The 25,561-nt window shown below is 42.5% G+C and overlaps 1 protein-coding gene across 1 annotated transcript in view; it reads right to left on the reverse strand.

Annotated features, from left to right (window-relative positions):
- LOC117531405 (disintegrin and metalloproteinase domain-containing protein 12-like) overlaps window positions 1-25,561 on the reverse strand; it is a 258,211-nt gene that overhangs the window by 81,272 nt on the left and 151,378 nt on the right. Inside the window, exons 4-5 of the mRNA XM_034194499.1 lie at window positions 25,397-25,475; window positions 4,951-5,027 (exon numbers count right to left, since the gene is read on the reverse strand). Of these exons, the coding sequence (XP_034050390.1) occupies window positions 4,951-5,027; window positions 25,397-25,475 (156 nt within the window). The remainder of the gene's footprint in view (window positions 1-4,950; window positions 5,028-25,396; window positions 25,476-25,561) is intronic.

Genomic DNA, 25,561 nt, shown 5'->3' on the forward strand with positions numbered 1-25,561 from the left:
TGCATCCGCATTTCGGCAGGCAGGTTGCAAGAAAACTGAAATAAATAAATAAATGCTACAAAAATCGACGTCAGGAACAAGGGCTTCACGTCTAGGCGGATCAATCTACAGCGGGTGTGGAAGGTTGGCTGTGTTGTAAAAACATTCCTGATGGTGTCCAGTGATATTACTGCAGCCATTACTCCTGTTTGACATGTCCAAGGGATTTTACAGCCAACAAACTCGACACTCATCCAAAGTCTTATATTATGTCAACTTCACTGCTTTTCAACACAACATGCAGTGTTTCATCTCGGACAATGGAGAAAAAGAAAAAAAAACACTGCACGAACATGCCGTCACCAGCCTTTATCTTAAGATAACGGCTTCTCTACTTTCTCACAGTAGATTGGACCATTTTTTCTTGGGGTGCCTTGCTATGACCTGTTGTGACAGCTTGCATGAGTTTTAATGCTCCTTCTCAGACCGTGTTTATTTAAACCATTTACAGAGGCCTTTAGAGGAAGTAAATTATATACAACACTTCACAAGAGGTCAAACACTCTGTAGGGCACCCTGTACTCCTCAGCTTTAGGAGCACTGGGGTTGTGGCATTTTACGATGCAACTAGATAATGCTTACTTCAGTTCCAGATAGTTTATTTGTTCCAGAGTATTTATTTTACAAAATGTCGCTGCAGTAATGAAAACCATACAAGTAGCCAACTTCAACATTTAAAACTCAAAGGTCATATTATACAACAAATATATTTCAGAACAACAACAAGAAACAGTGGCCTTAGAGGCCATCACTAACCTGCACATTCAAAGCAAGGCTTTGAACCAGTTCATGAAACGAAAGCAAAACCAAAAACATTATTTTTTTGTATGTTCCGGAACAGAATTATTACTTTAAAATAATGGTTAATTTGTTTTTTTTTTTGTTCTTGAGAAGGTTTCCATTTATAATGACCTGGTGAAGTTCAGTTCCTGTCATTCCCTTATTTTGGTTGTTGTTGGCAGGACAAAACGCCACGTCCAGTGTTTCATGCCGAGAAATGCACCAGCAGCAGACAAACGTGAAGGGACTTCTTTAGAAACACACTTCTTCAGGAATTTATTTTCAAGTCGATGGATGTCTGAATGAAGCACTGCAACAAGGGACTTCTTTAAAAATACTGCGTTTCTTCTGTAATTTCCAGGATAAGGAATTAAAGTATTGCCCAGGCGTCGCCTTCCAAAACTAGGACGTTTTATCGTCAGATGAATCAGAGTGAAACGACATAACGGATCAGATCATAATACTTTATATTTATTCAGTGCATGAATGGAGGACTGTAGCTTTAGATTTAGGTTAGCGTGAGTCCATTATTTAGGTCTGTGAGGCTGAGAGCAACACAGTGGCGACGCTTTTAAAAACACACAAACGCACTGCTTCGATTTAAATACACAGTAAGTCTATTTCAGAGTATCAGCACGGACCCTCTTTCTCTTAAAAAGCTTTATTTTACTCAGTATCCCGCTTCTGCTATTTGCTACAGAACGCTGTATTGTCTTCTACTCTAATTTTCGTGGAGGCGCTACAGCGCCACATACAGGTTTGGCATATACAGTGCTTTCAGTGTACCACAGCTGACATGGAATGTTATTAACCAGTTTGGGAATGACGGCTTTTTGTTGTAAATGGTTCAGAAACTTCACTTTTGGGGTGGAACCCAAAATCAGAAATGTTAAAATACTGTTTCTTTTCGGAACAAACCAGGTGGAAAAAAATTCTGGATAAAAGATGTCAACATGACCCAAAACAATAGGCTTCACATATGTATATATCAGAACCCAAAATTTCATATGTGAATATATAGTACTTTTTATGGTGTTACTGTACTTACAAAAATTTTGTGGCACCACTGAGTCACTCACTGGTTGATTCCCTCCAATAATCCTGTGCTTGTGAAGCTTATTACAAGGAATACTGCATCATATCTCTTTAAGGAATCCTACACGTATAAGTAACTATATCAATGAAATATTAGTCCCACTCTGTGTTTCCTAGGCCACTAAACCATCAATTACCAGTAACTTTCTTTGAAAATCTCTGCCAAGAAAGTTAATGTTGGTCAGCAGGATTACTCAAACATGTTTCAGAGAATCTCTACATAATTTGGGATGATCAATAGTATCAAGTGAAAGAACTGATTAAAATCTAGTGTTGATTTGAATCCTGATGTTGATTCTGAATCAGTGTTTTTCCAATATTAGATTTTGATGTTAAAATATATAAATGTAGCACATTTATCCAATGTACTTTACAATGCTGCCTCACATTGACCCACCCACACACCAATGTCAGTGCAAAGGCACTCAACCACCCACCAGTCTGACGGGGAATTGAACCACGGACCCTCTGGTCTTAACCATTAGAGTCCTACGGGTGTTTTCTTGATTTTACCATACCTTAATAAATTCCCCATTTAAGGTACTTTCTTGTAATATTACGCCCATGTGTTGCATATCAAAATGTTCAGAACAATCTCAGTTTTTTAATGTGAGACAGACATCTGTCTAGAGCACTGCCTAAAAATATTATCTTTCTATTTTCTATCTATTATCTATTATTATCTATCTGCAGCTTCTGGGACTTGCAGTCCCGATGTGATGACTGCAGTTTCTGTCACTCGGATGACAGAAATGACACCCAATTGTTCATGCTGATAACTGCTGGTAATCTCATTCACATAAAATCTTTGGAAGATTGCCTTGCATCAGTGAGAAGTTGGATGTCCAGTAACTTCCTACTTTTAAATTCTGATAAGACTGAAGTTATGGTTCTCGGTTCACTGAGGTATCGGCATCAATTTGATAAGCTGGCGCCTAGCTTAGGTCCGTGTGTTATACATCATACAAATAAAGTGAGGAATACTGGGGTAATTTCTGATCCTATGTTGTCTTTTGACCTCCACATTAGAGACATTACGAGGACTGCTTTCTTCCATTTGTGAAATATAGCGAAGATTCGTCCCATTCTCTCTATGGCTGTTTTTAATCTTGTATTCTTTTATGGTTTTGTCTTTTTAAATTTTTAATTCAGTTTTTTTCTGTTTTTATTATGTTGTGTGAAGCACCTTGAGGCGACCTCATCGCGAATTGGGGCTATATAAATTAATAAATTTGAATTTTGAAATTTATTAAAAGAAGGTATAGGATGGTGTCATTAGGGCTCTGATGGTTAACTACTAAACCATCACCTCCCTACATAAATACTAAGGGCCCTGTCCCACTGGCGTTTAGGAGGATTTGCGTATGGATTGCGCACAAAATTGGCCCATATTCGCCAAACATCTGCAATATCCGTGTAACATGCCTGCATGAGTCGGCCGTCATCCGAACATGCCCGTGATCATGCGCAGAGGCATGCATGTCTGCAGCCAGGATTTTTGAGCTGTTCAAAAATCTGAATGCGGATGACATCTGCCTTACATACTCCATATATACTCAATTCATACACAATACATACTCACTCTATGCGCTGTATATCTGCCGTTAACCGCTGATATCCGCAACTGACGGGGATTTGCGGCTTGGCAGCGGACCGGGACAGTGTGTAAAACAGATATATATCGTGCCCATCACGTCCACATCACAAACTAAAATATGTTGTAACGAATGCATACAAATTGGCCACAAATAAAGCGTTTTTATTACATCTGCTTTGCAGCTGATTTGCGGACAATCTGAATGCATAACAAACACGTCACGTAAACCCAAAGTGTGGCAGAAAGAGACATAGCTGCCAGTCAGTGCCGGTCCGGCTGTGTTGATCCACAAAGACGTAGCTGCTGCAATCCAGGTGCAATCCAATCCAATTTAACACCAACAAAAGGAAAAGCTGCTGTGTAGCCACAACTCACGCTGACGTGTTTTCTGTGACACTCTGGGGAAAAAAAAAAAAAAAAAAAAACACCGTCTCACACCCCGAGTGCCCCCCCCCCCCCCCCCCCGCTCCCCAAACTCATGAACAGTTAACCCTCGCATGACAAAATGAACACTGACTCTGTGATCACCTTGTCGAAGTCCAGCAACTGCTCCAGAGGCTGTATTGTTGGTGTGAAGAGTGATGCTGAAAGGCCCAAGTGAGCTTCTTTTATGACCGCAATGCATATGCCGTGCACGCATTCATAATACACCCGTAATACTGTCGTGATAATCTCAATGTGTCGGATCAGTTTCCTCACTACATGCGTTATATAACCGTGATTGTTCATCATATATTTGCTATATATCATTAATATATCCGTAATTCATACTGGGACATTTGTCATTTTTGGCCATTTTTGTTGCGGATGACAACGAATGCCTGCAATTTGTATACTCAATTCATGCGCAATTAATCCTCTCCCCAGTGGGACAGGGCCCTAAAATAGAGTCAATTGGAATTTACAGTAGTTTTCTGAATTGTTTTCAAACCTAACAACAGTTTCATGATCCCTTAAGCCCCTCTCACACAGATAATGCCACATGGTTACAAGCATTCGCCACACTGTCGAGTTCAAAACACCCACCACTCAACTTCACTTGTCACGCGATAGCCCCTTCCATGTCACGCAAACGGCATCTGTGTGACGGGCTGAAAAGGACCAGGTTGTTCAGAAACTCCAAATCCATGACAACACTGGCCAGCAAGCAGCAGACAATGGCCAGGTTTTACACATTACGTTAAACGCCACTGAATGTTACACACATGCAGCAGGCACACACCGCAAGCACGCCGGCAGTCACCAGTATTATATATAATATAATACTGCACCGCAATGGTTCTGTGTGACTTCTGTGTGATTTAAATTCATATCATCCCTAATCTTTGGAAACACACCATCAGGTAAGGAGGGTCAGATCAGCTCAGCAAGTATGTGCAGAAATAAATATTATTAGAAAATAATAAAAAAAAAAGAGAGTGAATGTCTGAAAGACTTACTTAATCCCAGCACAGGTGCTGAGGCTGACATCAGAGTTGGCATGACTCTCCACTTCACCGTGGTAGTAGCAATTAACCTAAAAAAAAAAAAATTTAAAAACAAAAATACTTCAGGGTTTGACACTCAGGACAGGTAGAGTGGGATCAACAGATAAAAACAACCTGGTTACTCTCAGTCAACAATCCCATAATCAATTAAAAATTAAGAAAAAGACAGTCTACTAACATGGGTACCCACAATTCTTGAGCACCCAAGTTGACAGACCACGTCTCAAACGGCAGATAAGAGTAAAAAAAAAAGTACATTAGGTCTGTGTTTACTGACCCAGGCCTGGATGTGAGAGGGTGGGGAGGAAATGTCTAGTTTGGAGTGAAAACAGCTCTTGAGTTAGAAAGGTTGACTCAGATGAGGTCTGAATAACAGACCTCTGCCACCCTGTTCTGGAAATCAAGGAAATGTCAGTTTTTCTCCCCCACGTTACCTCTAAATGTAGAGCATCTGCACTACATTCTGCTGTCCAGCCTCCTTCAAAGTGAATAACCTCCAGTGGCTGATTTTGCATGCTCAGCATCTCAAGAGAATCCTTTCCTGGTCTTGTATTACAACTTTACTTATAGAACCGTATATAAGTTGCATTTTTATTTATTTATTTTTTTTAATGAGCTTGGGAGGTCTTACAACTTATACTGCAGGTCAGCTTTTATACAGAAAAAGTGCACAGTCTTTATTAATGATAATTATAACAATTCATATAGGGCTTTCCTAAGAATCAAAACACAATCTCGACTAATGAAAGAGTAACTGGAAATAATAAAAACTACACTACAATAATGCACAAAAATCACAAATTAAAGAGTCGATAATATGTAAAGTATGCGTGATTTATACTCCAGTGCGACTTATATATGGGTTTTTACTATTCAACAGGCCTTTTTTTAAAAGGTGCAACTTAAACTCTGGAAAATACAGTCTTTCAATAATACAACCATGATAATCTTTTTAAAGTAGACCTGCATTGAAATAAATGCAGTCAGATCTTTGGACCAAAAAATGACTTATAATTACACATAAGATCCTTCTGAATGTAGTAAAGTAAATCTGCAAGCCCAGATGTGTCATTCAACGGAGAAATCTTCATTTAAAAATGAGAAATTTACAGCTAAAATTTAGCCCTCCGCAAAACTGTCATCACATCCGGGACGCTGCTGAGACGTCAGGGAGAAGACCCTATCCCAGCATGCATTGCGCGCACCAACTGTAATTTGTGGATTTAAGTCAGTTTGCATCTGCACCTTTTTCTTGTCTTATACGGAAGGATCTACTTTTTTTAAAACTTCATATTGTCTTGCGGTACGCTTGGTGAGTACACATTTCTTTTATTTGTGCTTGAAAATTATTTTTGGGGACTTTTTCATACGCCCATTTGATTGAGTGGTGTCGCATTGAAAATCTACTGTCTTTCGCTTCCGGTGTTACCGTCACGGGGTACGGAGGCGAGACCCGGAAAGAATCCAAGTCATTAAAAAGATATAAACCTCTCTCAGCGGCCACGGAGCTCTGCGACTCCGATTACCGAGGCGTGCGGCGCTGCGGATTTTGCCGCAAGAAGTCTGTCCTTGCGAGCAACAGGTGTCACCAGCCGCTTTGCATTAAAACAGCGGGCGTAGTCTCTGGACTTGTGCCAAGTTGGCTGCACCTCCATTCAGTAGACAGAGCCGTGTCTGCGGCTGCACAGCAGTGAGTGGCCCGCGGCGGCATTTAACGAGCGTATGCACTCGGTAAGCGCATTGGAGGCAGTGAGAGCGAGTCGTTGGGGAAGAACGGCACCTGCTGTCGATGCCGCCGCTGATCTGAGCATGCAGAGCTGTATCTCACATTCATTGCAGCTTAATTTTGGATGTTGAAACCAGGACGTGTATAACAGTAACATTACTAACAGATAAAATCAATTTAAATGCGGGATCGGACTGAAGGCGCGAGCGCGTTGTCTTGTCCCCAACGTCATGGAAATGATCCGGATGTACAAACTGTTTTCACGGAGGGCTAAATTTTAGCTGCAAATTTGTCATTTTTAAACGAAGATTTCTCCGCTGAATTATAAATTTGGGCTTACAGATTTACTTTACTGCATTCACAAGGGTCTTATAAATACATATCAGCTATTTCTTTCTGAAATCTGACCACATTTATTTCAATGCAGGTCTACTTTAATACCTTCTTTTTTCTATTGTGAACTAGTTCAATTAGAAATGAAAATTTGCATCATTGCTCGAATTACATTAGACATTCATTCATTCATTCAACCATCTTCAACCACTTATCCAGGATTGGGTCGCAGGGGCAACAGCTCCAGCAGGGGACCCCAAACTTCCTTTTCCTGGGCCACATTAACCACCTATGACTGGGTGATACCAAGACGTTCCCAGGCCAGTGTGGAGTTATAGTCTCTATACCTAGTCCTGGGTCTTCCTCGGGGTCTCCTCCCAGATGGACGTGCCTTGAACACCTCCCTAGGGAGGCGCATTAAACACAACCTCATAAATTTCAGTTGGTAAATTATTACTAGTGTGGGCTGAAAAATTCCGCTGATTTTTTTTTCCTAACCTTTGACACAACCAGCAGGCTGCAGCTGCGATTGTTGGGTGCATTCTGGCACATATGGCTGACCCATCTCAACCACAAAAGATACTATGCAACCACAGAGTATGATGGGGATGCTGCTCTCCAGAATAGCCCCAGTGAATCCAGTGCAGATCTGCATCGGAATTTGGCACATTTTACATCAAATGCTTTTCCAGATGCAACTCCAGTTGGACACGGAGAAACACACACAACCCCTGATGTTTCCAAATGGTTTCCCAGCCAAGTGTTTCACTTTTGAGATCTCACAGGATCAGGTGTACACAAAGCAGAATGCGTGCACGTTAATCATTGAAGATCTCATAACAAAACATAAATCCATCGTCAGATGAACTGGAGAACCAGTCTCACCCATTACAGGACACCTTCACAGCATTGGGCAGCTCCTTCAGCGACAGACTGATTCAATTCAAATGTCATTCGAATAGGTATCACAGGTCATTCCTTCCTGCTGCTGTTAGTTTGTACAATCTGTACTGCTTCATTTAAGTGTATATATTTACTTATGTATATCCCAGGTCAACAAATTGCGCACTACCTTTTTTTAAATATGCTTGACTGTATGCACATATTTATATTCTGCTTGCAATGTATGAAATGTTTTCGCTATTTTTCAGTCTTTATTTCTTAGAACGATGTATTTTTCCTGTTTCTCTTTGAATATTTTACTCTGTGCTACTGTTCCACAATTACTATTACCACTGATGCTATGACACTGTAACTACTCATACGGGACAAATAAAGGAACGTCTTATCAGACAGCTACCGGAGAGAAGTTACAACTGGGGTAATACGATTAAACTCTGGTGCCAGTCAAAACTTGAGTCGCTGTATTTTTGACTTTTTAATCTGCAGACATCTCATCCTTTTGTGTGGTAAACCAAAAAATATTATGCTACAACAAGAGCAATCAGAGATTTCAGCCAATCCGGATCACTGTCCAGCTCTCCACAATTTCACTGACACTTACTGGACTGGTAAGTATTGAAAGCCGAGATAGACATGTCCAAACTTGTCCTCTGACATGCCGAAACGGAGGTGTTCCTTTGTCTCGCTTCCAAAGCAAATCGGTCGTGACACGCGAAGCCTCCGCGTGGCTTTCCATGACAAAATCTCTTGTTAAAAGTGAAATCTGCTGGAAAATGGCTGATGTCCAGCTCTTGTGATAACCAGAGAAAGAGCACACGACAGTGTCGTATCCACAGAGCCATCAGCTCAGAAATGGTCCGGTGGCTTGTGCCGTGTCGTCGCAGCTCGGAGCGCGGTGCGCCGAGCGTCCTTAAAGGGGTCCTTAAAGCTGTACCAACAGACCTTATTCTCTGTGAAGCCCGTAAAATTTTCACCGAAAGCCAGATACATTTTTCGATTAGTTTCCAGGTGCCAGTCTCTAACAGCTTCTGAAAAAATTCTGATGGAAAAAAAACCCAAATCATTCCGCCATTTCCAGACAATGAAAATCCGACGACGGGGCGGGACCACTCCTTCCACAAGGCGTGCTCACAAGCGAATGACGTCACCGACAGGCGTGGAAAAACTCACGCATGCGCACAAGGGTTCAAGCTTGTCTGACGTGAAAACATATGAATCAAATCCATATAGTTAAAAAAAAAAAAATAAAAATGTACGATACTTTATGGACAGACCTCGTGTAATATATATATATATATATATTTTTTTTTTTTTTTGAAAATGATCCACAGGTATATATAATAAAACGGCCACCTCATTCTGTATGCAGAATGGCACCGCACGCAAAAGAGCACTTTTGCAGAAATAAACGGAGGAACACAAAGTTAAAAGTGGATTTATGTTGTAAAAATGATTGTGTTTAAAGCCAAGGAAAAAATAAAGCCAGCAAGCCACGGATGGAAAGGAAGCCACTTAAAGAGCACAGAGGCGGCTGTCCATGAAAGGACAACAGCAGCGCGCGTGCAAAAAAGCGATTTTGCAGAAATAAACGGACAAACAAAGTTTTGTGTGTTTAAAGCGCAGAAGAAAAGCCAGAGAGTCGCGGAGCCAGCGAGAAGCACAGAGGCGGCTCTCCAGGAACCCGTGGTTCAGGTGTAGCTGGTCTGATGCATTACAGGTGGACAGCAGCCTGGCGCACAGCGCACAACTGCGCAACTGTGCTGGAGTGTCTATTTTTGGAATGCCTTTTAAAAAAAAGAAGGGACATCTTTAAATGCTGCTGTGAATCTGTGAATTGAAAACCCACACTTTGAAGGGACCAGGTGTGGGAGGGCTGGAGGTTTGGACCAAACTCATGCCTAAACGTGCGCCAACATGCCGTTATCATGGCACTACGTGGATTAGTGTGGCTGATGCGAGCCATTCGAGGCTGTAATGACAGGTCGGTCGTGGCTCACTAGAGGCTGCTACGCGGCACATGCAGGGTACAGAGAGGCACATAGTGGCACCTTCATAGTGGATACATGCTAGATCAAAACGTGGGTCATTCTTCAAATAATCACCCCACACCCATGCGTGGCTCCTTCAGCCTTCATTATTCGGTGGGACCGAGGCTTTAGGGGGTAGGGTTGGGTTAGGGTTGCATCGGGCTGACTTCTCCTATATTCTACAAAACGTGTCAGGAAAATATGCTGTTCACTGTAAGTTCTTACAGTGTATTGCAAATCCAAATCTTCTGGTTTGGGATGCACTGTTGCACATTATGTGTTTTCATATTCATAAGCTTAAAATGTCCTTCTGGATAAATAAAGACAGTTTCACAAAAAGCTTCCCACAGACTGAGTCAGTCAATATAAGATGTTCCACCCACCTTCACACGTCTGGTGAAGAAAGAATCATCCCGATAAAATCAAGCGCTTGACAGACTGGGTTCATATTTTAGCTACGGTACTTCAATCATGTATTTGCTTTTCTACTGACATGGTGTGACGACAGCGACACAAGTAACTGATAACAATATTTGTGGCTTTTTATTTGTTTTATTGTTTTTTTGTTTTACTCTGTGGGTTGGCGAAGCGGCAAGCAGGGTATTGTTTTCACTGGTGTGTCTGTGGACACAATAAATCAAAAACAGGTGGCTGGATTTCCTTCAAACTTGTTGGGAATAATTACCAGGACAAATATTCTGGAGGTGATTAGACTTTGGAGTAACTCTCTCAGTTCTCAGCCATCCAGGCAAAGATCAGAATCCTCTTAAAGTTTAGTTGAGGCAACTGGACCTCTTGTTCTAACTGTGGGTGTCTTTTTCAGATAGTGGGATCCTCAACACTGAGGCACCCGCAGGATGAATCATGCCCAGACATGTGGCACATATCCGCAATGTGGTAGCTGATGTTCCCTCGCTCCCTATCCAAGTGAGGGAACATCTCTCTAAGTAACTGCTCAGGTGGCACAAAGTCATTACAGGATCAAGGATCATCCAAACAATCATACTAAAAGCCATGAAACAACAGGATTCTCAAGACCTGGACCTTTGTTCTCCTACAATGGACCTCATCACTCCATAAACTTTTGCCAAGTGCTTCATGAGCTTAAAAATTGAGGTCCCAGAGACAGGAACCTCATTTCAGAGAAATGTATGCACTTTCACTGCATACAGATAAACATGATGATCGAGTCCAGACCGTCACTAAAAGCCTGGATATCAGCAGTCATCCAGGACAAATGCTGCTGGAGAAGGTCAACAATTAGTTTTGCTGAAATACCTGTTCCAAAGAACTTGTTAGGGCAAATTATTAGTACAAACATCAACAGTGGGGCAGAAGACCGAAATTCTTGTCTCTGGTTGGCCTGCATGATTGATCACGTAAAGCCAATCTGTTGCTTGTGGCGGCTACAGATGTAAAAAATAAATGCTTGAGAGCTGCACTTAAAGGTTACTCCTACACTTTCCTGGATATACATAGGAGACAGGTGATAAATATCTAATTTTGGCAAAGCAGGACTATAGAGTATTCCTAAGTGTATTATAAATACAGACCCTGATCTCAGCTTTACCCAGCCCATTCTCTGTGTCTTCAGGTTCACATCATTAGTTGTGATGAAACCGACTTAGACAGGATTGTAATGAAAATCAAAGAAACAAAACTCAGATTTTTGTCAAACTGAATCTTTGGCATAAATTTTGTTACTAACAAAGGAACAGAGCAGAAAACAGATGAGAACTCAGTCTGGAATGAAATTATCCATCAGAACCCAAACCCTAGAGAAAATGAGAAAACCATTCAACGAGTTTATGCAAATCAGCCCATTTGGACGTTTTCCATCTCTGGCATCAGAGGTGTACCGAAAGAGAATGATCCATTTCATCAAGGTAAAAAGGTGCAATGACAGGACAGTCCATTTCATGAAATATGAAATTTTAGTGCATGGGGAGTGACTAGGGGGAAAGAGCGGTGCTGGATTTAGTGCTCCGTCCTAATGCGACCAACTCATGTATCTTTGATGAGATCATGACTGTGATACATTGATATCAGGGATATGAATAGATTTTTTTGTTTTGGAAGTTCCTGCAGAAAGAAACGAGAGAGAAAAGTGCTTACGTTTTCAAACACAGAACAGGGAAGATTAATAACTTATGCCCAGATTACTGCATTATGCCACCTCAGGGTGTGAGTACTACTTTGTTTATCATAACGATGCATTTGTTATTTCAGGTTAACTCTTTAGTAGCCATGCTCATAAATCACGTTCACAGCAGATGGGATTTTGTCGTGTATGAGCGCTTAGAGTTGGTAAGAAGAGGCTATAATGCAGACTGAGGGAAGGTGGGAGGCCTGACTCACAGTGAAGTCACTCCCAGCAGTACCTTGTTTTGACACACAGCTGAAACTCGTTCATTGCAGAGTTCAGTACATCAGCCTACTCCCTGCTGGCAGGACAAATAAATTAACTAAAGATCAGCCTCACAAGATTTGATTGTTTCCAGTAAGACACACCCGTGATGAGATGTAGTCACGAGAGAGGAATAAGATGGGGAATGGAGGCTGTACATGAACATGTGCTGCCAACCTCCAAAGCTGTACAACAGGTACGTGTCATGTTATACACAACTGCATGTCTTTTTGAACAATACAAATGTGTAGGCTACCTGAGTCAATAGAATCCACTTTAGCCTTGCCTACTAAACCCATCTGAGAGCCTCCACACTTAGGCCCCCTTCACACATAACACAAAGTTGGGCGAAAGAAGCAGAAACCGGCCACAAAAGGGCAAAAAAACAAAAAAACAAAACAAAACCCAAAAACAAAAACAAATTGGCGAACCGGCAAATATTCCAGCCGCTGTTGGGAGGGATACACAATCGGACAGGTGTGAATGAACACAGTGCAAGCACATTAGAGGTGTGATACCATATCGCACTCACACAGCAACGGAATCAATTAGATATGCAAATATACATAAATCAATGAAAATGTGTAAGGACAAATTCATGAGAGCACAGAACATTATAAGAACAAATGTAAATGTAAGATAATCATGTTACTGGTAATGATTTTGTTCTCACTGTAAAAAAAAAAAAAAAATACTGTTACTGTTTTGGCACTCTGGCAAAACATTTCCCTTCGGAATTAATAAAGAGCTTCATATTATTCTTATGATGTGTAATTGATGCCTGATGACGTCTGCAGTTTGTTTGTTTGTAATTCTTTATTCACAAAAATATGTTGTACAATAAAAATAAAACATATTTAAAACAAAATAAAAACAAACTTGAAACAGCACCAGGCTGTCACCCTGTACATAAAAAAGTAATAATCAAGTGACATTCATGTTCATTCAGAAAGCCAACTTCGCAACTGTCTCTCATTTTACAGAGTTCCTTAATTTACAGTGCGCAGTGAGGTGCTGCTAAAGGATTTATGTGTTTTTATTTCTTACCACCTCAGGAAAGCATGGCGACACGTGTGCATCCCAGTGGAGTGTTGTGAGGTGATGGTCTACATGACATGATATGTGTTCTCCAGCTGTGAGTAGCGAAGACGCAGAGCTGAGCTGCTCGTGGCTCGTCGCCAACATGCCCACCTGTCTGGTGCAAATCACAGCTGGATAACACATATCTGCCATGAAGACCATCAACTCTCAACATGTTACAGCAATGCACATGTGTGGCCGGGCTCTCATGACACGCTGATCATTGTTTTATTAGTATTATTCATTGTTCTTTGTTTTAATTTAACACGCTGTGTTCACCCTGTCAGTGTCAGCTGAGAGAATGAGTCTGACCTGGACACACCCCTGTGTTTGGAGAGTGACGCAAAGCCATCAAATATTGGTTTCTTAGAATGTAAAAGATGGAGAACCATGCCCTAGTTTTTCTGGGTCAGGCTTAAAATGTCTCAATTGCCCCTCATACATGCTAGTGCACACACAGACCTTGAACTAGGGTGGTCCTTATTTTGCAACATTTTTAAATTTAATACTTTGGCCCCCTGAATAGGTTCCAACAGATGAGAAAACATGCTGTGAAAATTTTGTTTGCATAAATTAATTTTTAGAGGTAGCTCAAAAGCACTGAAATTTAGCTATTTTCATGCTATATAACGCTATACTAGCTAAAGCTTGCAAATCACCTATGAAGGCCATCTTGAATTTCTAAGCAAGCTTCAGGAGGATTTATCAGGACTTTTGATATTTGTTTAGGATGGGTTGGGGCACCATTAAGCTTTAGTTTGTATAGCATTATATAGCAGAAAATACAGAAATGTCAATGCTTTTGAGCTACCTCTAAAAATGAACTCATACAAACAAAAGTTTTTTTCATCAATTAGAACCCATTCAGGGGAGTCAGACTATTAAATTTCAAAACTTTGCAAAATAAGGACCACCCTACCTTGCACTGACTGAGTCAAAAGTACCACGACCAAAGATCATTCACTTCTGTTTGGTTTCAACGCCAAACTTTTTGAAGTATTTGTTTCAAATTAGTTGGTGATGTATTGTCCCATCAGCTTCCTGATGCTTCTTCTTTTTGATTTGGATGCAGAGTCATGTATGGAGCTTTCGAAGTATTCCAGAGCAGTGTCTGGAGTTACTACAGTGCAGTAAAGTAGATCCGATGTGTAATAAAACTGAAAGTTCATGGCATTTTCAATCAACCAACAAAACATTTTTGAACAGAGCATGCAGCAAAAAACAGTTTCCGAAAGACTTGCTGATGTCAACGCTCTTCAATGAGTCACTGCATAAAAGCCAGCTCAAAGGAGATAAATGGTTGCGATTGAGACAGCAGTGACTGGGAAGGGGAACCAGACCCTTTGGCAAAGGGAATTCATTTGTGAAGTGAATTATAGGCTTGAATTACCAGGCTACATTTAGGGCATCATGTTTCTTCCTGTGGTTGCTATCTTGTTAGGTGGGCGGAGCAGAGTGACAAGCACATGGCATGTCAAGTGTTGAGGAGGAAGAAAAAGAACATGAGAGGTGCAACTGTAAATTTGTAAATTTCAATCATAGTTCCAGCATCCATTATTTGTTATCTAACAATTAAATCAAGGCAGGCACGTCGACTAACTGTACTGCAGATAGCAGACACATTTATGATATTTTACACACAAAGAAAATAAGATGCTCTTTTGATCAATCGGTTGCATCAAAGTTCACCCAATGCAAAATGATTTGTCCTCATTATAGGTTCTTTTAATCTGAGATACCATTTATTGCTTACATGAACACTTGAGCTACAAAACACACAGATGTTGCAGAAGCAACGCTGCCTTTCTACTGTATCTTTAGTTGAGGTTATAGCTTTTTTGAGAAAACCCCCCTGCAAAGCTGTGAGCCTTTAGACACAAATTACTTGAATTTATGCATCACTGAATGTTATAAAATGTTAACTCCTCATTGACCTTTTTGTATTTTTCACTGCAGTTTAATCTGCAGTAATAATGTGAGTTTATTAAGTATATTTTATGTTGTGTTAAGATTTGTGTTGAGGTTAAACTTCTCAATTGGACTTCCTGGAAAAAACAAAACAAAACATAAAAACCAATAACTGACATGTGTCGATTAATATGTGACAGTGAGATTTAGTATGTTCATTAAACAGACAGTGACTTTGTTTTTAAGATATTAGTGGTGATCCAACGTTCACTTTAAGTGAATCGTAAATACCAACTGTATCATGGTCTTAATGGGTGAGAAATATCTCACCTCGGGCAAAAATGTGTCTTGGAGTGAGACAAACCCAGTCAGTAATAGTCCAGCTCTGGTCTTATTGTAGCACTCAGAAGAAAATATCATTCCATTTACTGTGTGGATTGGACATTATTTCAATCACGTTATTCATCTCTATTGTGGATTTTAGGCTAGGCATCTTGTATGCAGACCTCACAGGATGTTTATCGTTATGGATTCTGGCAATGAAAATGAGATGTGAATTGCTTTCCAAAGTGCCGATGACTGAATCCCTGAAATCAGTTGACCAGCTTCAGCATGTGAAGAAATATTCACTCTGTATAATTCAACTTAATGGGGGCAGTTATCATCAGTGGGAAGAGTGGAATGTTCATTAGCGGACGGGTTCAGGGATTAAAACCCAGTTACTCGTGTCTGCATTCTGATGCAGCCACAAGCAACACGCTGAACCCCAAACTGCTTCCAGTGTACAGGTCAATCTGACAAAGTCACCTGGATGAAAGAAAAAAAAAAAAGCATATTTATTACCTACATCAAAGAGACGATATTTTCAATCCCATCTCTTTGTTTATGTGTTTGTCAACACGACTAAATAAAACCGAAACAACTAAGCTTAAGCCGTTGGGTCCTACAAGTGTTTTTAACTAAATTATTCTTAAGAAGATAAATAAATAAATAAACATGCCAAAGTAAAGTCTAACAAAGGGCATCAGTTGGCTGATGCAAACCCTGCAACCTCTGCACATGGGACATATTCAGTGACGATGGCTCATGTTACCAATAACTCATCAATATAAATTCTAGATCACCTCTCTAGCCCTACTGGTTGTAGAGATATAGCGGAAAATATGTTTTTCACCCCATATTGTTGTTGATCTTGACCTTTGTCCAACCCTTTTTAAAAGGAAATCGAAAATCTGTCTAGCTGTTAATTTGTTTTAGTTATCTTGTTCCCAGACAGACACACACACACACACATACACAGGACCATTTATAATATTCTGCTTCGCTGGCGTGCAGGATAATCACTCATAAACATATAGTCAATAAGTAATTTACTTTAACCCAACAAATAGAAAACCTTCTAAAATTTCAGGAAAATAAGTTGGCATTGAGTTCAGACACTCCTCAGTTCCGCAGTGATAATAAAAACCACAAAAATATTTAGGCGAACAGAGTACTTTAGTAGAAGCTATACAGTCAGGTTCATAAGTATTTGGACAGTGACAATCTTGTCCCTGTATTCCACTACAATGGAAATTAAATGAAACAATCAAGATGTGCTTGCAGTGCAGACTTTAAACTTTAGTTCAAGGGGTTTAACCAAAATATCACATTAATCATTAATGTTATGATTAGTATTAAATTAACCCAAAATGCACAATGCCACACAGCGGATTAAAGAAATCATGCTTTACTAGCGTAAGATGAGTTAAGGCAGTCCAAAGATGGGGTGCAGACTAAAAATGTTAAATGAATGGAGGCAAGTCTGTGGTGGAGGAATAACAACAGGAGCCAGGAATGAGACAAGGGCCAACATCACAGGAACAAGGAATATGAGAAAATAATCCAGCAACCAAACCAAAACAGCGAGCAACTTAAATTGTGACACAGAAAGGAGCAGATGAGCGACAATTTTTGTGATTAGAATGTCAAACAGCTGTGAGGAACACTGAGTGACACACCACGCCTATAAACACACAGACACAGCCTACAAGGAACACAGGGTGAGTGTGACTTACACCCTAAGTAAGGTACTCAAACCCTGTGAATTAACAAAAGGAGAACTCAACCAAATATCAGTGCTAGAAAACCAAAGCAGAACTCAGAAATGGCAGAAGGTGATCAAAACCAACTGTATTCAACAAACAGGACATCAGATGGTAAATGATTGATATAAATCCAGTCTAAGATATATTCAGTGGCTTGGAAATGTTCATGTATCCATCCCCTTATGTGTTTACAGAAAAGTGGCTGTAAAAGTCCGGATTTTTGTTAACAGTAATCCTTAAATTTTGTTTGTCTAATTACTTAGAAAATGGATGCACTGTGTATTAAAGGGTCCTCCTTTGTATATGGCTTCTGCACTATTTTTGTCAAACCCACTGAATTAAAGCCAGAAGCCACATCTTGAGTGTTTCATTTCCTTCACTGTGATGGTGCACAGATTCACAATCACAAAAATTGTGTCACTGCCCAGCGCCTGATGGATCTGACTGCACAGTTTTAAAAATGGTTATTTATGGAACACAATATGGAGATCTTTGGATTAACTTTTGTGACGACATTAAATATATAATGTAAGTGCAGAAAGATATGGCATTAGAAAAACATATCACATGGCCAAAATGTCGTAACTGATGATCCCTCATGATGCAAGTGATATGACCCATCTGAGTATCCCCAAGTAACTGTTTCTTTGACATAAAGTCATTCGAGCAGTACCCAAGGATCCATGGAGGTATACAACCAAAAACATCCTGTCATCACCTTAGATACGGGTGAGCGTCTAGATCTCATTACCATACAGTAATACTGGCAGCACAGCGACCTCTAAGTCTTAGACCTTCAATCTCTTGCAAAGGTATCGGCATCATCAAACACCTAAGATGCCAGACATATCCAGTGTGGTGAAGTCAGTAATTTTCCTGGTCAAGACAAGCCTTTTCACAACAACTGAATCAAATCTAGAACACCCAGCAAGAAGTACAGTGTGCACATCTGTGTTAAAGTCATAAACAAAAGCGAGAGGAAAAACTGTACAAGGGGGGTTTTCTGCAAAATGCAATCCACTGACACGCGTCAAAAGCAATAACATCAGATTAGAGTTTGTCAAAAACCATCTCCAAAAAACAAGCATAGTTCTGGAAAAGTATTTGATGAAAAGATGAGAGAGATTATACATGACAATGCCGAGACAATAAATTGCTCTCTCCTGTGTAATACATTAAATCTGCATTTGGGTCTGCCTGCTCATGTCTCCCCCTGGGTTTGGGGGAGGGACCTGTGAAACATATTGAAGGTGGGAATGTATGGCTGCCAGTGGAACCGGTTTAATTGTGTTTTTCATGTAACTCCAATAAAAGCAGCAGACTGAGACACACTGTGTTTTAATATCTGCCCACATTCAGCCAAATGCATCAAAACCCACTTGAAGGTGCTTCGTTGTGCAGATGGACAATAACCCAAAGTACTGAGAAAGCAACCCAATACTTTTAAGGCAAAGAAATGGAATGTTCTGCAATGGTCAGATGACCTAATTCCACATGAATTTGCAGTTCATTTGTTAAAGACAAAACTGAAGTCATCGTGCCCCAAAAACAAGCAAAAATTAAAGACAGCTGCAGTGAAGGCCTGGCTGAGCATCGCCAGGGATGAAATCAGCATCTGGTGATGTCTATAGGTTCCAGACATCAGGCAGTCCCTGACAGTAAAGTTAAAACAGTTAAAAAGGTAATTCAATATGTGACAGCAATATCTGTCTTTTTGATTTTGATCCCTTAAAACTGATGGTATATATATATATGGAAAAATGGTTGTAATAGTTACTCCTTTCACTTGATCTGGATGGAGATACCCTTAAATTAAATGTAAAAGTTGACATTTCAGCTGCATAGTCAGTTTTGTTTTAAATTTATTGATGGTGTATGGAATCAAAAACGATATGTAATTTTTTTTGAACTGTTACATTGGCCATTTTTTTGTAGGGCTGGTGGCCAAGCGGTTGGTGCACTTGGTTTTAGTGCGGAAGGTTCCCAGTTCAAACCCCACTCCTACCACATTTCTCCATGTAACACGGAGTTACGTCAAGAGGTGCATCCGGCGTAAAACCTGTGCCAATTCAACATGCAGATCCACCTCGGATCTGCTGTGGCGACCCCAAGTGAAGACAAGGAAGAAGCTGAAGGGACTTACCTTTACATCAGCTATTTTTGCTGGATGATATACTCTCACATATATAATTTAGGTAAATGATATTATTGTCCTTTTAGGCCAAAACAAATAAATAAACATTTGTTATTAAACAAATAAATAAAATACAAATAAATTTATAAAGGACTCTGAGGCTCTTGTCAGTAGAATTACACTTAAATTAAAAAGGGGGATTATACAGTAGACAAACTGGCTCATTCGCATTAACAGGCTTTCCCCTCTCATTCACCTTAACTCCCAGCTGTGCCAACTGCCACTGAAAGGCTTAATTAGACTTAGTCTTCCAAACTTTGTAGTTCAAACTGTACAGCTGAGAAAAAAAACATCCATCAAGTTGATTTCAAATCAAACCTTTTCTAAGTTTAAGAAAAAGTATAAAAGTCTTAACAAATTTCTTGGCTACAAAAGCTTCTTGAAGCTTTGCCTTCCTGTCAGTAACTGTACTAATAAAACTGAAAAGAATTAGGCCTTAATGTACAGAAGAAATTCTTGTTTCTGTCAGGGCTGGTAAAGAAAGAGTTTTTAAAAAATAAAAAGTCATGTTTTTGAATTTTTTAAATTTATTTATTTATATCAACCTGTATTGATTTAAATCAACTTTTTCCATTTTTATTCATTTCACTCTTGTAAATGAGACTATACAAATAATATCATTAGTTAAAATCTTTATTGACATGTTAAAACATAAGGGTGCACAATACAACATGTACAAGGTTATTCCATGCTAAATATAATGACTACAACTCACATGTCCCATTATCTGAATGGACATTCTCAGTTTGGAAAATGTTATTGTTTCAATATATGAAAGCACTTTAGTCCTATTTGGTACTTATTTAGCCATATGCAATGTTCAGGCTGCAACTTTCAGGCTTCCTAATTATCATAAGAAGCTGTTGTGTGGGACGCCCGAAGAGGAGGTACTGCTGGCCCAACACCAGGCACTAGAGGGCGCAGTCACCGCAGAGGAGCTCCATGGATGTTAAAGCACAATCTCCGGATTGACTGGCCGTCTGGGGTTGTGACACAGTGGAGCGAAACCTGCCACCGGGAGTGTTTAGGATCCTCGGTTCCACCCGGTGTGACAGCTAAGGAGGAGGTTCTAGTACCCCCCCAATCTCACGGCGGTGCCAGCCGAGTACCATGACCTCGCTGACGTTTTCAGCAAGGATCTGGCGCTCACGCTGCCCCCGCACCGTCCGTACGATTGTGCCATTGATTTGATACCGGTTGCTGAGTACCCGTCCAGCAGGCTGTACAACCTCTCACGGCCGGAACGCGAATCAATGGAGACCTACATCCAGGACTCCCTAGCTGCCGGGTTGATACGGAACTCCACCTCCCCGATGGGTACTGGTTTCTTTTTTGTGGGCAAGAAGGACGGCGGACTCCATCCATGCATTGACTACAGAGGGCTGAACGAGATCACGGTTCGCAACCGATACCCGTTACCTCTGTTGGATTCAGTGTTTACGCCCTTGCATGGAGTCCAAATCTTCACGAAACTGGATCTTAGGAATGCGTATCACCTGGTTTGGATCCGGAAGGGAGACGAGTGGAAGACGGCATTTAACACCCCATTAGGTCATTCTGAGTACCTGGTCATGCCGTTCGGCCTCACCAATGCACCTGCAACGTTCCAAGCTTTGGTTAATGACGTCTTGCGGGACTTCCTGCATCGGTTCGTCTTCGTATACCTTGACGATATTCTCATCTTCTCCCCGGATCCTGAGACCCATGTCAAGCATGTACGTCAGGTCCTGCAGCGGTTGTTGGAGAACTGGCTGTTTGTGAAGGGAGAGAAGTGTGAGTTCCACCGCACTTCTTTGTCTTTCCTGGGGTTCATTATCTCCTCCAACTCCGTCGCCCCTGATCCGGCCAAGGTTGCGGTGGTGAGAGATTGGCCCCATCCGACAAGCCGTAGGAAACTACAACAGTTCCTCGGCTTTGCAAATTTCTACCGGAGGTTCATAAAGGGCTACAGTCAGGTTGTTAGCCCCCTGACAGCCCTGACCTCCACTAAAATTCCCTTCACCTGGTCGGCTCGGTGCGAAGCCGCATTTAGGGAGTTTAAACACCAGTTCTCGACTGCACCAGTTCTGGTGCAGCCCGATCCTAACCGCCAGTTCATAGTTGAAGTGGATGCCTCTGACTCATGGATAGGAGCAGTGCTGTCCCAGAGCAGGGAGTCCGATTAGGGCCTCCATCCCTGTGCCTATTTTTCCCGCAGGTTGACCCCGGTTGAAAGGAACTATGACGTCAGCAATCGGGAACTTCTGGCGGTGAAAGAGGCCCTCGAGGAGTGGAGACACCTTTTGGAGGGAGCTACTGTGCCTTTCACGGTTTTCACTGACCATCGGAACCTGGAGTACATTCGGACCACCAAGCGTCTGAACCCCAGGCAAGCCCGTTGGTCACTGTTCTTCGGTCGGTTTGACTTCCAAATTACGTATTGCCCCGGGACCAAGAACCAACGGTCTGATGCACTGTCCCGGGTGCATGAAGAGGAGGTCAAGCCAGAGCTGTCGGATCCACTGAACACCATAATCCCCGAGTCCACTGTCGTCGCAACCCTCACCTGGGAGGTGGAGAAGACCATCCAGGAGGCCCTGACACAACACCCGGACCCCGGAGGTGGACCCAAGAATAGACTATACGTCCCACCAGAAGCCAGAGCTGCAGTCTTGGACTTCTGTCATGGTTCTAAGCTCTCCTGCCACCCGGGGGTGCGATGAACCATGGCAGTGGTCCAGCAGCGCTTCTGGTGGGCATCGATGGAAACCGACGTCCGGGAGTATGTCCAGGCCTGCACCACCTGTGCCAGGGGCAAGGCAGAACACAGGAAGGCCCAGGGACTCCTCCAGCCGCTGCCGGTGCCTCGTTGCCCCTGGTCCCACATAGGCCTGGACTTCGTCACGGGCCTCCCTGCGTCCCAGGGTATGACCACCATCCTGACGATAGTGGACCGGTTCTCCAAGGCGGCCCACTTCGTGGCCCTCCCGAAGCTCCCAACTGCCCAGGAGACTGCAGACCTCCTGGTCCACCACGTCGTGCGTCTGCATGGTATTCCCATGAACATGGTTTCAGACCATGGTCCCCAGTTCTCCTCGCAAGTCTGGAGGAGTTTCTGTAGGGAACTGGGGGCCACCGTGAGTCTCTCGTCCGGGTACCACCCTCAAACTAATGGACAGGCAGAGCGGGCTAATCAAGATCTAGAGCAGGCCCTGCGGTGTGTAACCTCCGCGCACCCGACGGCTTGGAGTCAACATCTGGCCTGGATCGAGTATGCCCATAACAGTCAGATCTCCTCGGCAACCGGCCTCTCCCCCTTCGAGGTATGTTTGGGGTATCAGCCCCCACTGTTCCCAGCCACGGAGGGAGAGGTCAAGGTCCCCTCGGTCCAGGCCCACCTCAGAAGGTGCCGTCGGGTGTGGCGCGCAGCCCGCTCTGCCCTTCTGGAAGCCCGGACGAGGGCGAAGGGCCATGCAGACCGCCGGCGTGCCCCGGCTCCTGCGTACCAGCCCAGGCAGGAGGTGTGGCTCTCAACTAAGGACATCCCTCTGCACGTGGACTCTCAGAAACTGAAGGACAGGTTCATCAGAGCGTTTCCAATCGTCAAAGTCCTCAGTCCGGCTGCAGTGAGGCTGCGACTGCCAGCTTCACTGCGGATTCATCCGGTATTCCATGTTTCCAAGATCAAGCCATATCTCGCCTCCACCCTCTGCACCCCCGGACCAGCGCCGCCTCCTGCCCGTATCATCGACGGTGAGCCTGCATGGACCGTCCGCAGGCTCCTGGATGTTCATCGGTGGGGCCGGGGATTCCAGTACTTGGTGGACTGGGAGGGTTACGGACCCGAAGAACGCTCCTGGGTGAAGCGGAGCTACATCCTGGACCCGGCCCTCCTGGCCGACTTCTACCGACGACACCCCGACAAGCCTGGTCGGGCGCCAGGAGGCGCCCGTTGAGGGGGGGGTCCTGTTGTGTGGGCCGCCCGAAGAGGAGGTACTGCTAGCCCAACACCAGAGGGCGTCCTGCCTGAAGGTGGGCTTCAGGCACTAGAGGGCGCAGTCACCGCAGAGGAGCTCCAGGAGCCCGGAGCTGACAGCTGTCACCAATCTACCCATCATCATCACATTCCATAAAAGCCTGGATGAGACACCACATCTCTACCGAGAAATCGTCTTACCAACTGGTAAAACTCTCAGCTGTTTTTGTTGCTATACCATTGTTCTGAATATTCTGCAGGCGTACCTGTTGGCGACTTCACAGCTGGAGGCTGGGTTTGTGGAGGAGACGACGCTCTTCGCTCCTTGGATAAGTAGTCACTCAGGCGCTGCATGTATATTGTTCCCGTGTCGGAGGTGGAGATTCTCCCACAAAAGGAATTGAACTGAGTTGCTGATTGTTCTGCTGGGTGTGCACACACCCACTTGATCTGTTTTTGCTTTCTGCCAGCAGTACCCGGTCCGACAGCTGAAGGCGGTGGCCACCTGGAGACTCAGGACTTGGTGGCTCTGGTGACTCTCGGGTCTCCGCTGGCGGGGGAAATCGTGTGGGTCCCGACTCTTCTCTGGACAGGCATCTCCTATCCTCGGGCCTGCCCACACGACACCGACTGTGTAATTGACTGTTGTTCAAAACCGTATCTGTATACCGCTGTGCATTTTTCACAACATTAAATTGTTACCTTTTGGCATTTCCATTGTCCGTTCATTTACGCCCCCTGTTGTGGGTCCGTGTCATCACACTTTTCACAACAGAAGCAGTGACAGACAAAGCTTCCATTTATACATGACCCTGCTGGAGCTAATCCTCCTATTAGTGCACATGTGATCTTACCAGGAAATTACTGGTAAGATCACATGTCCAGGTATCACATGTCCAGCTGGTATGATTTAAATCAGGTGACTTAAATCATACCAGCCCTGATTTCTGTATTTCCAACCACTGAAAATGTCAATGATTTTGAACTTATTTTAAAAGCTCTAGCAATAGGCTAATCTCTTCTCTCATCCCTTGATAGAAATGTCTTGGGACTTGTTTTTTTATTTTTTTTGCTTTGGCATGATGATGATGATGAGCAAGTGCAGAGTGTTCATGCTGTAGAGCACCACCTGACTGAGCATTTATACGTTTAAAATGTGCTACTGTTTTTCTGTTTAACAGATTATTCAGATATTGCACCACCCTTATAAGAAATGTTTCTATTCAGATTCTCAGACATTTCTAATTATTCAGCTAATTGTTTATCAGGAACCAATTAACTGCACCTGCAGTAACTTCTGAAGTGTTTCTGTGGAGCACTTTATCAACACTTCTTCTTAATGTTTTTAAGTTTATCCATTGTAAAACTCTTGAGGTGTCCTTGGAAAACAGTCTATCCTCTGACCTGTGTCCACCTTTTATTTCATCACAAATGAATGTGTTGGTACAGGAAGAAGGAAAAACCAAACAAAAAACAAAAAACAAACAAACAAAAAAATGGGCTCACTCCCCGAAACAGACTTCTTTATGTTCTTAATTCCAGGCTGTTTAAAACTGGGCTCTGACTGCACCATCAATTTTTCTTTATATGCTCAGTGGCTCTAATAAAGCCCCAATGAAGCACAACCAGACAACAACAAGGGTTCCATGCAAGGTCAACCTCCATCAGTGCTGCGCTGATGGTGATAACAGTGAAACAATCGCTGTTTCAAGATAATATATGTATTTTGCCAGCTTCAGTGAAAAGCAGAACATAAAATAATGGGGGGGGGACCATACCGTGAAGTTGGGAAAGCCCGTTACTGCCCTGCCGTCTTCCACGTAATGGGTTTCTGTGTAGTTACTTGCAAACAGCCCCCTGCAAAACACAAACACAACACAACTTAGAGGTGATGCCCGGTGCTTCAGACCACAAAATATATAAATAAACAAACAATCACGATG

This window comes from Thalassophryne amazonica, chromosome 18 (assembly GCF_902500255.1).
Source record: "Thalassophryne amazonica chromosome 18, fThaAma1.1, whole genome shotgun sequence".
NCBI lineage: Eukaryota > Metazoa > Chordata > Actinopteri > Batrachoidiformes > Batrachoididae > Thalassophryne > Thalassophryne amazonica.